The sequence below is a fragment of the Phalangium opilio genome, unplaced genomic scaffold (assembly GCF_054372755.1).
Source record: "Phalangium opilio isolate 3A_F unplaced genomic scaffold, DU_Popi_V2 ptg000209l_1, whole genome shotgun sequence".
NCBI lineage: Eukaryota > Metazoa > Arthropoda > Arachnida > Opiliones > Phalangiidae > Phalangium > Phalangium opilio.
In genome coordinates this window covers 4373916-4388832 of record NW_028324217.1, presented here as the reverse complement: position 1 = coordinate 4388832, position 14917 = coordinate 4373916, and the positions used below count along the sequence as shown (strand labels likewise).

General features: G+C 35.8%; 1 protein-coding gene across 1 annotated transcript; it reads left to right on the top strand.

Moving 5' to 3' along the window:
- Positions 1-211: 211 nt before the first annotated feature.
- LOC149618541 (uncharacterized) lies at positions 212-14400 on the top strand. Its single transcript, XM_089853925.1, has 8 exons — positions 212-812; positions 2715-2832; positions 6479-6518; positions 6610-6688; positions 6793-7484; positions 11705-12126; positions 12207-12329; positions 13644-14400. Coding segments are annotated over exons 1-8 (1599 nt in total). The 5' UTR covers positions 212-810; the 3' UTR covers positions 13767-14400.
- The last annotated feature ends 517 nt before the right edge of the window (positions 14401-14917 follow it).

Here is a 14917-nt window from a genome sequence, read left to right as displayed (position 1 = left end):
GAACAAATATTTTTTTTTGGGTTAATTTAGGTGGTAATTAAGGGTTCGTTTCAGAATACAAATATTTTGTATATCTCATTTTCGAAGTTTTTTTTCAATGATAGATGGCGGTGGTTTATTATTCTTAAATCGTCTGCTTATTGTGGCGTTAATTTTTCCTGCGAAATAAGGAAAATCTTTCTTGGAAAAATAGTGTTTATCATGTGGGGTTTCACATTTTCAAATGTAAACTTCTAAAAATATCACATATCTGAAGTTGCTCATAAAGATAAATTACATTGCATTTAAGTACGTGCGTTTGAGCTAGCTATGAGTAATTTATTTATCTTAAACATGGGGTGTGCATATTCTCTTCCCCTATCCTTTATATGGCCTTGAGGTTTATGCGCCATACTTCCTGGCAAAGAGCCAATTTCCAAGTATTGTACCAATGGTCCTTTGAGAACTTGTGAAATACAAATTTCCCAACTTCCCTAGCCTTACACTGTGCATACGATTGCAGCGCCACTCACACTATGTATTTTCACTTCCCGCAATATCGGTGACGGACGGATCCGCGGTCTAAAGTGTATCGTGCGTTAACCATACGTAAAATTACGCTGTCTTCTTGAATAAGTCTAGTTTTAGATTTTAACAAGGAAATAAGTTTGAGTAATTAAATATACCTCGACATTTAAAGTATATTTTTGAAACATGGAGAGAGTGTAACGTTTTGGCGGGCATTGGGCTGAATTGTGCTGGTTGCTCCATAAAGTTTCAGTGTTCGAATCCTAGTGGCAACGGAACGGAAACTTCAAGTTTTTCAACATAATGTAAGTTGAGCATCGACGAAATTTTTGGTTTTTGTTGAAATTTTACCCTTTAAAATTTTTGAAATTACGGTTTCTTCTTTTTTTAATTATCTTATCAAATGTTTTGAAAGTAATTTCGTGTTTATAACGCAAGGGTTAATTATTATTGCCATCGTATTACGTGACAAGTTTTACGTTAAGCCTTGGCTAATCTGATAAATTTTTTGTGGCGTTTTTAGATGAGAAAATTCGTCGTTTTATGGATGACCCCCTTTTTAGGTCATAACTTCATAAGCACTTATCTTTGCCACATTAAAAATTTTTCGTAAATTTTTTTCTTCTTCTTTTTGAGGAATTTTGTTTAATATTTAAAAGAAATGATTTTAGTAAGGAATTAAAATTAAATTTAAATTAAAATTAGACAAATTCTGTTTTAATGTTCAAATATAATTAGATAACACTGTCCTGTACCAATCATCAAATGTACTTGTAAATCACTTAATGTTTCGTAATATTATGAAATAATGAGGTTTATAACTCTAGGGTGTATTCCACTAAATGTTTGTTTAGTTTGAAAGTTGGTTATGTTGTGGTTATCGTGAACGATGGGAGTGTATTATGGGGCCGTGCTGTATTTCCCAGAAGTCTCGGACTAGCTTGGTGACACACCAAGCAAGGGTGTGACATTGCAATGATATTTCTAGTAGATATTGTTAAAATTAAGTTGTTCTATGGTTTTTTTAGTCCTTGAACATGGTTTTGTGAAATTTCAGGGTTTTTGTTTCGCCACAACAGATGGCGCCACTATTATGTGGCCGTCGGGACAGGGAACTGGAGGAAGGGCCTGGGCTTTTATTTTGTTAAGCACTGAATGATGTTTCTCTGTGGGTGGTTGAAATGGTTTTTGTTTAGTCCTTGACCATGGTTTAGTGAAATTTCAGGTTTTTTTTGTTTTTTCACAGCAGATGGCGCCACTATCATGTGGCCGTCGGGATAGGGAACTGAGGGAAGGGCTTGGGATTTTATTTTTTAAGCACTGAATGATGTTTCTCTGTGGGTGGTTGAAATGGTTTTTGTTTTTTTTAGTCTTTGACCATGGTTTAGTGAAATTTCAGGGTTTTTGTTTTTTCACAGCAGATGGCGCCACTATTATGTGGCCGACTCGGGACAGGGAAGGCCTGGGGTTTTTTTTTAAGCACTGAATGATGTTTTTCATTGTGGGTTGTTGAAATTATTCTGAGAAGTTGCTAATATAAGGGAGTTGGTATCACAGTCTAAAATATGTTGTACACCTTTGTTGGCTGATATTTCCCACCAAGACAAAGAGTAAATAAGAGATAAACAATTGTTTTCCACAGAAGAAATACAAATAAACCTTACCAAGTATTTCTTCACCCTTTGAAGGGAACTTAAATCAAATCTAAGCTGTGGTTTAGTTTAAACAAATGCCACTAGATGCTCCCATTATCGAGGTGTAGAGTTGGCTGGCCTGCTAAAGGCTAGTTTTAGGTCCGCCCCCCTCAGTGTTAACGAGTTCTGATTGGTTCCTGACAAAGGCTAGTTTTAGCTCCGCCCTCAGTGTTAACGAGTTCTGATTGGTTCCTGACAAAGGCTAGTTTTGGCTCCGCCCTCAGCGTTAACGAGTTCTGATTGGTTCCTGACAAAGGCTAGTTTAACTCCGCCCTCAGTGTTAACGAGTTCTGATTGGTTCCTGACAAAGGCTAGTTTTAGCTCCGCCCTCAGTGTTAACGAGTTCTGATTGGTTCCTGACAAAGAATCAGTGGAAGGGAAAATTGTGGAAGGCAATTCTGTGCCTCTTCCCCTTGTAATTTTGTTCTGAAACCCCTATTTCTATACTACTTTGTCATTTTCTGCCAGAAACTAATTATTGTTTGGCACACTTGTCTGTCTTGTCTCTTGCAGGACCTTCAGACTAGCTCAGAACAAAGATGGGTCATACGCAGTTTTTAATCTATCAAATGATTCATTTCTCTGCAATATACCGACGACAAATGTTCCGCCGGAAAGGAAAAAAGTTCAAGTAAGTACTCGACAGTTTCTTAGTATCGTCACCAGATGGCGTCGTAATCAAGAAAAGTCTTTTGGGGGGTTTAAATTTTCCATTTCCGATCCCCTTGAAAAAAAAGCAGGATCATTATTTCAACTTGAAAATTTCCTACCACTCTTGAACAAAAAATATGATAAAATACAGCAATCGGCAGAAGATGGATGGTAGCTTCGATAGTGTGTTTATTAACATTATCTAATCTAATCTTTTGAGGGTATATCTTAAATTTGAAAGTGTTTGTGAATTTTGAAATTTATTGATCTACACCATTGGATATACTTGAGATGTGAAGTTACCATAATTTTTATAAATGGTAATTTAATGGTAATTTGATTTCCATAGTAAATTACTGATTCAAATATTGACAAAAATCATGTTTTAATTTGTATGTATTTATGGTAATTTATGGTTTTACGCGATTGTAGAATTTGAGTGTTTACATTACCATGGTGAAATCACTACAGTCCTCTCTTAAAGCACTTTCCTGCAATATTTGAATGTTAAACCTTGGTTTTCGATCAAAAACACGTTACACCTTGGTTTTTCGATCAAAAACACGTTACACCTCGGTTTTTCGATTAAAAACACGTTACACCTTGGTTTTTCGATCAAAAACACGTTACACCTTGGTTTTTCGATCAAAAACGCGTTACACCTCGGTTTTTCGATTAAAAACACGTTACACCTTGGTTTTTCGATCAAAAACACGTTACACCTTGGTTTTTCGATCAAAAACGCGTTACACCTTGGTTTTTCGATCAAAAACGCGTTACACCTTGGTTTTTCGATCAAAAACGCGTTACACCTTGGTTTTTCGATCAAAAACGCGTTACACCTTGGTTTTTCGATCAAAAACGCGTTACACCTTGGTTTTTCGATCAAAAACGCGTTACACCTTGGTTTTTCGATCAAAAACGCGTTACACCTTGGTTTTTCGATCAAAAACGCGTTACACCTTGGTTTTTCGATCAAAAACGCGTTACACCTTGGTTTTTCGATCAAAAACGCGTTACACCTTGGTTTTTCGATTAAAAACGCGTTACACCTTGGTTTTTCGATTAAAAACGCGTTACACCTTGGTTTTTCGATTAAAAACGCGTTACACCTTGGTTTTTCGATCCAAAACGCGTTACACCTTGGTTTTTCGATTAAAAACGCGTTACACCTTGGTTTTTCGATCCAAAACGCGTTACACCTTGGTTTTTCGATCCAAAACGCGTTACACCTTGGTTTTTCGATCAAAAACGCGTTACACCTTGGTTTTTCGATCAAAAACGCGTTACACCTTGGTTTTTCGATCAAGAACGCGTTACACCTTGGTTTTTCGATCAAAAACGCGTTACACCTTGGTTTTTCGATCAAAAACGCGTTACACCTTGGTTTTTCGATCAAAAACGCGTTACACCTTGGTTTTTCGATCAAAAACGCGTTACACCTTGGTTTTTCGATCAAAAACGCGTTACACCTTGGTTTTTCGATCAAAAACGCGTTACACCTTGGTTTTTCGATCAAAAACGCGTTACACCTTGGTTTTTCGATCAAAAACGCGTTACACCTTGGTTTTTCGATCAAAAACGCGTTACACCTTGGTTTTTCGATCAAAAACGCGTTACACCTTGGTTTTTCGATCAAAAACGCGTTACACCTTGGTTTTTCGATCAAAAACGCGTTACACCTTGGTTTTTCGATCAAAAACGCGTTACACCTTGGTTTTTCGATCAAAAACGCGTTACACCTTGGTTTTTCGATCAAAAACGCGTTACACCTTGGTTTTTCGATCAAAAACGCGTTACACCTTGGTTTTTCGATCAAAAACGCGTTACACCTTGGTTTTTCGATCAAAAACGCGTTACACCTTGGTTTTTCGATCAAAAACGCGTTACACCTTGGTTTTTCGATCAAAAACGCGTTACACCTTGGTTTTTCGATCAAAAACGCGTTACACCTTGGTTTTTCGATCAAAAACGCGTTACACCTTGGTTTTTCGATCAAAAACGCGTTACACCTTGGTTTTTCGATCAAAAACGCGTTACACCTTGGTTTTTCGATCAAAAACGCGTTACACCTTGGTTTTTCGATCAAAAACGCGTTACACCTTGGTTTTTCGATCAAAAACGCGTTACACCTTGGTTTTTCGATCAAAAACGCGTTACACCTTGGTTTTTCGATCAAAAACGCGTTACACCTTGGTTTTTCGATCAAAAACGCGTTACACCTTGGTTTTTCGATCAAAAACGCGTTACACCTTGGTTTTTCGATCAAAAACGCGTTACACCTTGGTTTTTCGATCAAAAACGCGTTACACCTTGGTTTTTCGATCAAAAACGCGTTACACCTTGGTTTTTCGATCAAAAACGCGTTACACCTTGGTTTTTCGATCAAAAACGCGTTACACCTTGGTTTTTCGATCAAAAACGCGTTACACCTTGGTTTTTCGATCAAAAACGCGTTACACCTTGGTTTTTCGATCAAAAACGCGTTACACCTTGGTTTTTCGATCAAAAACGCGTTACACCTTGGTTTTTCGATCAAAAACGCGTTACACCTTGGTTTTTCGATCAAAAACGCGTTACACCTTGGTTTTTCAATGAAAAACGCGTTACACCTTGGTTTTTCGATCAAAAACGCGTTACACCTTGGTTTTTCGATCAAAAACGCGTTACACCTTGGTTTTTCGATCAAAAACGCGTTACACCTTGGTTTTTCGATCAAAAACGCGTTACACCTTGGTTTTTCGATCAAAAACGCGTTACACCTTGGTTTTTCGATCAAAAACGCGTTACACCTTGGTTTTTCGATCAAAAACGCGTTACACCTTGGTTTTTCGATCAAAAACGCGTTACACCTTGGTTTTTCGATCAAAAACGCGTTACACCTTGGTTTTTCGATCAAAAACGCGTTACACCTTGGTTTTTCGATCAAAAACGCGTTACACCTTGGTTTTTCGATCAAAAACGCGTTACACCTTGGTTTTTCGATCAAAAACGCGTTACACCTTGGTTTTTCGATCAAAAACGCGTTACACCTTGGTTTTTCGATCAAAAACGCGTTACACCTTGGTTTTTCGATCAAAAACGCGTTACACCTTGGTTTTTCGATCAAAAACGCGTTACACCTTGGTTTTTCGATCAAAAACGCGTTACACCTTGGTTTTTCGATCAAAAACGCGTTACACCTTGGTTTTTCGATCAAAAACGCGTTACACCTTGGTTTTTCGATCAAAAACGCGTTACACCTTGGTTTTTCGATCAAAAACGCGTTACACCTTTGTTTTTCGATAAAAAACGCGTTACACCTTGGTTTTTCAATGAAAAACGCTTTTTACCCTTTGGTTTTCGATCTAAAACCCATTTTTCCAATTGTTTTTTCAATCTAAAACACGTTTTACCATTTGTTTTTATTAGATCAAAAACACGTACGTTTTACCAGTTGTTTTTATTAGATCAAAAACACGTACGTTTTACCAGTTGTTTTTATTAGATCAAAAACACGTACGTTTTACCATTTGTTTTTATTAGGTCAAAAACACGTACGTTTTACCCTTCGTATTAAAATGAAAATAATTTCCATAATAATTTTCCGAAATAAATTAACGTGTATTTTTCGAACCTCTTTTTAGGTAAATGGTAGAAAAAGAAAACCTTCAGATAATTCAATAGGTGAGAATTACATCCTATTATTTCAAACCCAATCTTCGTGGAATGAATTTCTTATTAAAAAATAAACTCGTTCTAATCTAATTATCTTTAGAATTTTCACAAAGCAGACCAAGTCCTGCAAGTGTAAAAGAAGCGAGAAGGCAACAAAAACTAGCTAACGATAAACAAGTGTAGGTATCATTCAATTCCCCCCTCAACCCCAACCCCAACATGGTTTCTACCCCAGATAGAAAGTTCAAAATTGAAATTGAATTTTAATTAATTTTAATTAAAGGTTTAACAACAAGAGATTAAGCAATACGAGTAACAATAGCTCTCCGTCAAAGAGCTCTTCCGATCAAAGACTCCTTAGAAGCGCTTACACTTCGAAAGGATGCGGCGCGTACAAACCTTCCCATAAAAAGTCCTCCGCTACTTCCAATAAAGTGAATCATACGATTAAAAAACTTCAAGATAAAGATAAAGTTAACTTTAAATACGACGCGCCACCATCTTCCCCCGAACCTGACGAAGAGTGTATTGACACTAACCCATTTATGAGAATGTTAAATCTGGTTCCCGCTGAACAAGATGTTAATTCTCGCGAAACTAGAATGAAGTATCCAATGAGACGTATTAGTAGATTACCATCGGACGCGAATGTCGCATTTTCAATTTACGATATGGTCGAAGATCTCGATGTTTGTTCGCCGCTTATAAGTTCAAGCGTTGTTCCGTTAACAAATCTATCGATAAATTCCGCTCAAATTTCAAAGACTATTAGTAATTACGAACATTATTGTCATACTGCGGAAGCCGTCTTATTGGTGCGGTCCAAGGGTCTAACTCATCAATTGAGAAATCGAGAGTCAATCTTAAAGTTTAGTGTCACATATCGAAATCCGAAACAAGATGATAAGAAATCTTCCCATTTGTATTCCTTCTCCGTCCGACAGAGAAATCAACAGTACCAGAGACTAAAATCAGGTCTGTGCCGATGATTATTGTAATTCTTATCGTTTTAAGTTAAAATATTTGAATTTGAATTTGAATTTGACAAAAACATTATGATTAGTCGATGTAATGTTTAGTTTATTTTTTATTTAATTAAGAGTTATTTAAATTTTGTTTTTAATGATACAGGTATATTATTAAATTTTTTTTTATTTGGATTTATTTATCCTACGCATGTGCTTTACTGTAATCTATTAAGAATTGTCTGCTACATACATTGATCAAAATATTCTGGCTTACACTGAACATTATAGTTTAACAATGCACGAGTTTAGTGGTTGCGAGGCAATTGCAAATTTGCAAAGCAATTCACTTTGCTTGAAATCTCGGAAATATTTTCAAATTTTCTTTTGAAAGTATGCAAGTTTTCGTTAGTTTATGTCGTCTGCTCTTTTGATCTTTTTTATCATCACTTTCTTCTTGATGTCAGGCGATCGGTGTCACTTAAGATGGCATCTAACGGTTGATGTCGTCAAGAGCCCCGTAGAAGGTTAGATTAAATAAGGGTAGGAGATCTTCTAAATTTGAAAGTTGTACTGCCCTTTTATTCTGAGGTTTTTTTTTGGTGACAATCTGACGTAACACGTGCATTCCACAATGTTAGTATTATTTTCTCCTCCATACGAGCACCGACTATTCCCCAAACGCTACGCTGTGACGTTTTTCTAACTTCGTTCACCAAGGGTTTTGTGCCCAATCTGGTGTCCTTTTATAATATTAGCGTAATATTAGTGTCCTCTGATTGGCCCCTTTATAATCTCTCGTAAGCATTCTCTGATTGGTCCTTGCTAGTGTTCTCCGATTGGTCCCTTTAAAATCTATTGTTAGTGTTCTCTGATTGGTCCCTTTATAATCTCTTGCAGGCATTCTCTGATTGGTCCTTGCTAGTGTTCTCCGATTGGTCCCTTTATAATCTCTTGCAGGCATTCTCTGATTGGTCCTTGCTAGTGTTCTCCGATTGGTCCCTTTAAAATCTATTGTTAGTGTTCTCTGATTGGTCTGTTCATAAAGTGTTCTATTGTTAGTGTTCTCTGATTGGTCCCTTTATAATCTATTGTTAGTGTTCTCTGATTGGTCCCTTTATAATCTATTGTTAGTGTTCTCTGATTGGTCCCTTTATAATCTATTGTTAGTGTTCTCTGATTGGTCCCTTTATAATCTATTGTTAGTGTTCTCTGATTGGTCCCTTTATAATCTATTGTTAGTGTTCTCTGATTGGTCCCTTTGTAATCTATTGTTAGCACTTGTTCTCTGATTGGTCCCTTTATAATCTATTATTAGTGTTCTCTGATTGGTCCCTTTATAATCTATTATTAGTGTTCTCTGATTGGTTCCTTTATAGAGTAATCTACTATTAGTTTTCTCTGATTGGCCTCATGTTCTCTGATTGACCCATTATAGAGTAATCTATTTTTAGTGTTCTCTGATTGGCCCATTATAGAGTAGTCTATTTTTTGGTGTTCTCTGATTGGTCCCATTATTGAGTAATATATTTTCAGCGTTCTCTGATTGGCCCCATTATTGAGTAATATATTGTTAGCATTCTCGGATTGGCCCCATTATTGAGTAATCTATTGTTAGCGTTATCTGATTGGTCATTTATTGATGAAACGAACGATCTGCGCATGAGCATGAATATATTGTAGACATTTCCAAACTTGTTCAAATTTGGCAAGAATTTTCAACGTTTTTGGTTAATTTAATTGGCAGTTGTTAGGTACATTTTGAAGCAATAATCCACACTAATTAAAAATCATAAAGCTTATAACGGGGGAAATACTAAATCGTGACAAGGCTTAAATTAAGCTTATCCCGGATATTTTTCTCTGTATCTTAAGCCTTGGCTTGATTTAATTATTTCACCGTTTTATCTTATGATTTAAATGTTAAAACGAATATTAATTTGTAAAGATAATAAAAAATAATGAGGATTATTGTTATTATTACTTATTTTAGAAAATTTGCCAAAAACATTGAAAATTAATGCCATATTGGTGGAGCAAGTTTGTTGACGATGCAAGCATCTTCGTATATCAGTATCAGCAATGGACCAATCAGAAAGAAAGTCGTCAGAAACACGTGGCGGCGACAAGAATAATCCGATACGTTCTAAAAGTGGAATGCGCATATCGTCTGCTAGACAAATAATACTGCGTCGTGAGAAAGTAGTTCGGATCATACAAAAGTCAATAAACAATCCGGCGCCGCGTTATCGCGGGGTTTATTTATTCCTAGAAACTCTAAAATATCGTTCTTTGATGAATAAAGAAAATTGCTATCCAGTTGATAATTCTGGAAAAAAAAACTGAAATTTAAAGGAAAAGAAAAAAAAAATAATTTTAAAACGGCGAAATTTTCCTATGAATTATATAATACCTAATTGAAATAAATTGGTGCCTATAAATATTTCCAATAAGGTTTAATATTATTCATTTAAAAGTTACACTAGGCCTTGGGTTTGTTCATTATTGAGTTAAATCAGAAGGGGGTGATAATAGAAGTATCATCTAAATACTTTAGTTATGTAATATGAATTATTCTTCCCGGGCTCATGGCACCATTTTGGTGCCTATAAATATTTCCAATAAGGTTTAATTATTCCTTTAAAAGTTACACTAGGCCTTGGGTTTGTTCATTATTTAGTTAAATCAGAAGGGGGTGATAATAGAAGTATCATCTAAATACTTTAGTTATGTAATATGAATTATTCTTCCCGGGCTCATGGCACCATTTTGGTGCCTATAAATATTTCCAATAAGGTTTAATTATTCCTTTAAAAGTTACACTAGGCCTTGGGTTTGTTCATTATTGAGTTAAATCAGAAGGGGGTGATAATAGAAGTATCATCTAAATACTTTAGTTATGTAATATGAATTATTCTTCCCGGGATCATGGCACCATTTTTGTTAATTTGCTCTCCCGCTCATCAATCTTAATTAAGATGGGTATATAACTAATGGCACCGTGCTAGGGTGAATTAACTATAACTGTTTTGTGTTTACTAAATCCCAATACAGCAATCAATTAACCAATTACAAACCTTGATTGTCTTGACGTGGCTGGGACAAAAATTAATCCACAATCGCATGCATGTGCTTTGGCAAATAGTTAAGCAGCGCTAATAGAGATAGTAATGATGAGGGGAACTATTTACATGGCGTATGTGATTCGGTTTAGTAACATTGCTGCAAATGTTGGGCAATATGTTGGTTACAATCATCAGAATGTGCTGTATTTTTCTGCATATAGTTTAAGCCAAAATAGTTTTATATAAGCATGCATTTTTATTCCTTTATTTTCCTATAAAACCACATGTTTTTTTCTCCTATAAAATCCTATAATTCCGGAACAAAAATCCTATATTTTCCTATAAAAACACATGTTTTTTCTCCTATAAAATCCTATAATTCCGGAACCAAATTCCCATTTTTCCTATAAAACACATGTTTTTTTCTCCTATAAAATCCTATAATTCCGGAGCAAAATTCCTATTTTTCCTATAAAAACACATGTTTTTTTTCTCCCATAAAATCCTATAATTCCGAACAGAATTCCTATTTTTCGTATAAAACACATGCTTTTTCCCCTATCCGGAACAAAATTCCTATTTTTCCTATAAAAACACATTTTTTTCTACTATAAAATCCTTTAATTCCTTAAAAAATTCCTATTTTTCCTATAAAAACACATGTTTTTTCTCCTGTAAAATCCTCTAATACCGGAACAAAATTCCTATTTTTCCTATAAAACACATGTTTTTTTCTCCTATAAAATCCTATAATTCCGGAACAAAATTCCTTTTTTTTCCTATAAAAACACATGTTTTTTCTCCTATAAAATCCTATAATTCCTGGAAAAAATTCCTTTTTTTCCTATAAAAACACATGTTTTTTTTCTCCTATAAAATCCTATAATTCCGGAACAAACTTCCAATTTTTCCTATAAGGAATTTACGAATTTTTGCTTAACTCATGGGATGCCATAGGAACACTAATTGCAATGCATTCTTTAAATCTATCAGCTTTAGACGGAAAGCATGAATTCCATATTATTTCTTTGCAATCCGAAAAATTGCTCAACTTTATAAACATATGTGCAAGTGGATAAATACTTCATTACATTTCATTGCACATCACACGCGACGCAATCGTCACTCGTGTTCAATCATTCTTCGTGATTAAAATGTATTTCAGGTATTTCTTATCAATCGGATCTCCTACTCAGACAATGTAAGAAGCTTCAAGTCAGACTAAAACGTCTCAATCAGGAGACAATTAAGAAGCACATGAACCCTAAACTGACAAACAATTCGTCTGCAATTGAAAACAAAGCTAACGTACTTGCTACACCGACGCAGTCTTCAAATTCACTTCGAATTCTTCAACCCGTTGCCACAACTGTTGCCAGTGAAAACCAAGACGTAACAGTTTTATTACACAAGCGTCATGGTTCGGACGTGTCGTTTTTCTTCGGGAATGAAACGCGAAGCAACAAGGTTCACGATTGGCTGCTTGAAAATTGTAGTCCGGAGAAGAAAAATTCCGGTTCGAAGGATTTACGAAATAGAAAAAAGCAAATTGGAACGGGTTTGGCCAGTTGGAAGGTCAAACAAACGGTAATTTTTTAATTTAAGGTCGAAGTTCAAAGTTCAGAATGTTTTGAAAAAAAAAAAAATTTCATTAATTGTGAAAAAAGGGTTTAAAGTCATCGATTCCGAATTGGAAACAAGATGGCGAAAGTCAAACTTCAATTACGAAGTATTTCTTCAATAATCAACATCCTAAATTACCTGCAGATTCAAATGAAAAATTACAGCAGGTTTGTTAATGTCTTTACACTTAAACGAAAAGTTCAGGTAACATAACATTATACAAGCAAGAAGTGATATCTAGTTTATTAGGGAGTAGGTATAAGATGCCTTAAGCAATTAGTCCACTTAGCCTTGCGAAACCGTATCGTTACCGTTTTAAGTTCGTAAATCATCCGAAAGAGGGCGCCCATTACCTAAGTCCGAAAGAATCGTTTAAGAAACGTTATCAGATGGCGTTCTGTTCGTATTTGGATACGTGACGTTACGTTAACGATACGGTTTCGCAAGGCTTAGTGGACTACTTGCTTAAGTATTGGCGCGCGCTATAGTCCCAGTCCCCCTTTCAAAATACAAGGGGGGGGACGTAAAAGGAGGCCCCGGGCTTTTTTGCCTCTCCTCAGTCGGAAAACACGTAATTTTCGTTATCATTCGCGTCGTGCTGACGTGCACGAGTTTTCAAGAACCAATGAGATGCTGGCTGGTTGTAATTTAGAGGCGGCGGGGATTAACGGTCCGGACAGGCTACGTCTACGTTTGGACTGGAGATAAAGCTAGATTATAAATGTGGGGCGAATTGATACCTTCTCCCTAATAAACTAGATATCACTTCTTGATTGTACCTTAATTAAAAGAACGGCTGCTTTTTCTAAATATAAAAGGAAAATATTCAAAAAATAAATTAATAATTAGTACATTTAATTAGTCTTAAAAAACGGGGACTAATGCGCCATCCGCCATTGTTATAGTGGCGTCTGCTACTTAGAACCTTTCTTGATAGAAATTTAGAGAAAACCATTTATTTGTTACAGTCAGGGGTGTGCGGGTACTCGAAAATCTCGGGTACCCGTTTTCGCGTCCGTGTCGCGTATCCGCCCGAGACATTTTTTAGGACCCGAACGGGTACCCGAGTCCCAATTTTAAGCCTTTGCCAATACCCGCCGAGTCTGACAAAATCCCCAAGGGTCCAGTTCATGACGTTACCGAGCATGTTTCAATACTTCTACCTTTCATAATTAAATAATTTAATTAGTAACAAGTTATTAATTAATATTCTTTAATGAATTACACTATGGGATAATGGCTCAGCTTTGAAATCTAGCTTTTAATTGGACTGTAAAGGAAAACAAAGACGCGAATTGGACCCGAAAGCTAATATTGGGGGATTTTTCAGGACCCGACGGGTAATTGAAAATTGGATCCGATACCCGCGGGTAAAATTTTCTGTTACCCGAAGTTTACCCGACACCCAAAAATCTGGACCCGCACAGCCCTGGTCACGATGCATCAGTTTTAATGACAAATATTGTTGATTTCTTTTGAAGGAACATAAGAGAGTGTTAAATGGAAACGTCTCATCATACAACGGAAACAATTTATTAAAAATTAATAGATTTCCATTACGTCGAAAGGTGCCGAAAGTTTCTGTAAAAGAAACTGGATCGTGATTTTCTCATTTTTAAAAATACTTACTAAAAACTTTTAATTAAATCTTATGTATAACTTTTAATTATACATTTTCGTAATGTAAAAGGTTCATTAGTGACCCTATTTTAATTGTGAACTGCAAATTAATATTGCAATATAAGTGTGTGACGTACGATTAATTGCAATTGCTGATGAAAGATACGAGTTGGGAGTGTTATAAAAATGAGACCGCAATACCAAATTGCCGCCGATTGCCGCTCAAGTTCTTCTAAATAATAAAACCTAGATAGTTATAATTGTATGTTAATGTTTGTAAAAACAATTAGCATTTTAAATACGTTTTTTATAAACCCAATTATTTGGTTAATTGGTGAAACTTTAATTAGAATATTATGTATTGTAAATATTACATAGGTATTATATTATGTTTTTTAATTATTAATTAATCTAATTGATTATATTATGTTTGTTTTATGTTCTTTAATTATTAATTAATTAATTAATCTAATTGAATGTTAATGAATTACCACATTTTGTTCCAGTAATTTGACTAGGTGGTGCCTTAATATAAAAATGGTGCGCGAAATAAGTTCATCGTGGTTCCTTTGAGTTATATCCATAAATATAAATAAACTTCCATGTGTTCCCCAAAAATGGACTTTTCATGAGTCCCCCGAAATCCCCTTTCCATGAGTCCCCCGAAATCCCCTTTCCATGAGTCCCCCAAAATCCCCTTCCATGTCTCCTCCAAAATACCCTTCCATGAGTCCCCCAAAATACCCTTTTAATTTCTCCCCAAAATACCCTTTTCATGAGTCCCCCGAAATCCCGTTTTCCAAAGTCCCCCGAAATCCCCTTTTTCATGAGTCCCCCAAAATACCCTTTTTCATGAGTCCCCCAAAATACCCTTTTTCATGAGTCCCCCAAAATACCCTTTTTCATGAGTCTCCCAAAATCCCTTTTTCAGGAGTCCCCCGAAATCCCCTTTTCATGAGTCCCCAAAAATACCCTTTTCATGAGTCCCCCAAAATACCCTTCCATGTCAATTGTCTCCCCAAAATCCCCATGACTTAAATATTTGACGGAATGCGTCCAAGAATGTCGAAAAATCAAAATGGTTCATCGTAAAGTTTAATTTCTCAATCTGTACAAAAGGTCAAGGTGGGTGAGA

Excerpts from the sequence above, each read along its gene's own strand:
- LOC149618541 (XM_089853925.1), top strand. Across the intron at positions 6,689-6,792 it reads CTAGCTAACGATAAACAAGT|GTTTAACAACAAGAGATTAA; the intron begins GTAGGTATCATT and ends TTTTAATTAAAG. Across the intron at positions 7,485-11,704 it reads GTACCAGAGACTAAAATCAG|GTATTTCTTATCAATCGGAT; the intron begins GTCTGTGCCGAT and ends AATGTATTTCAG.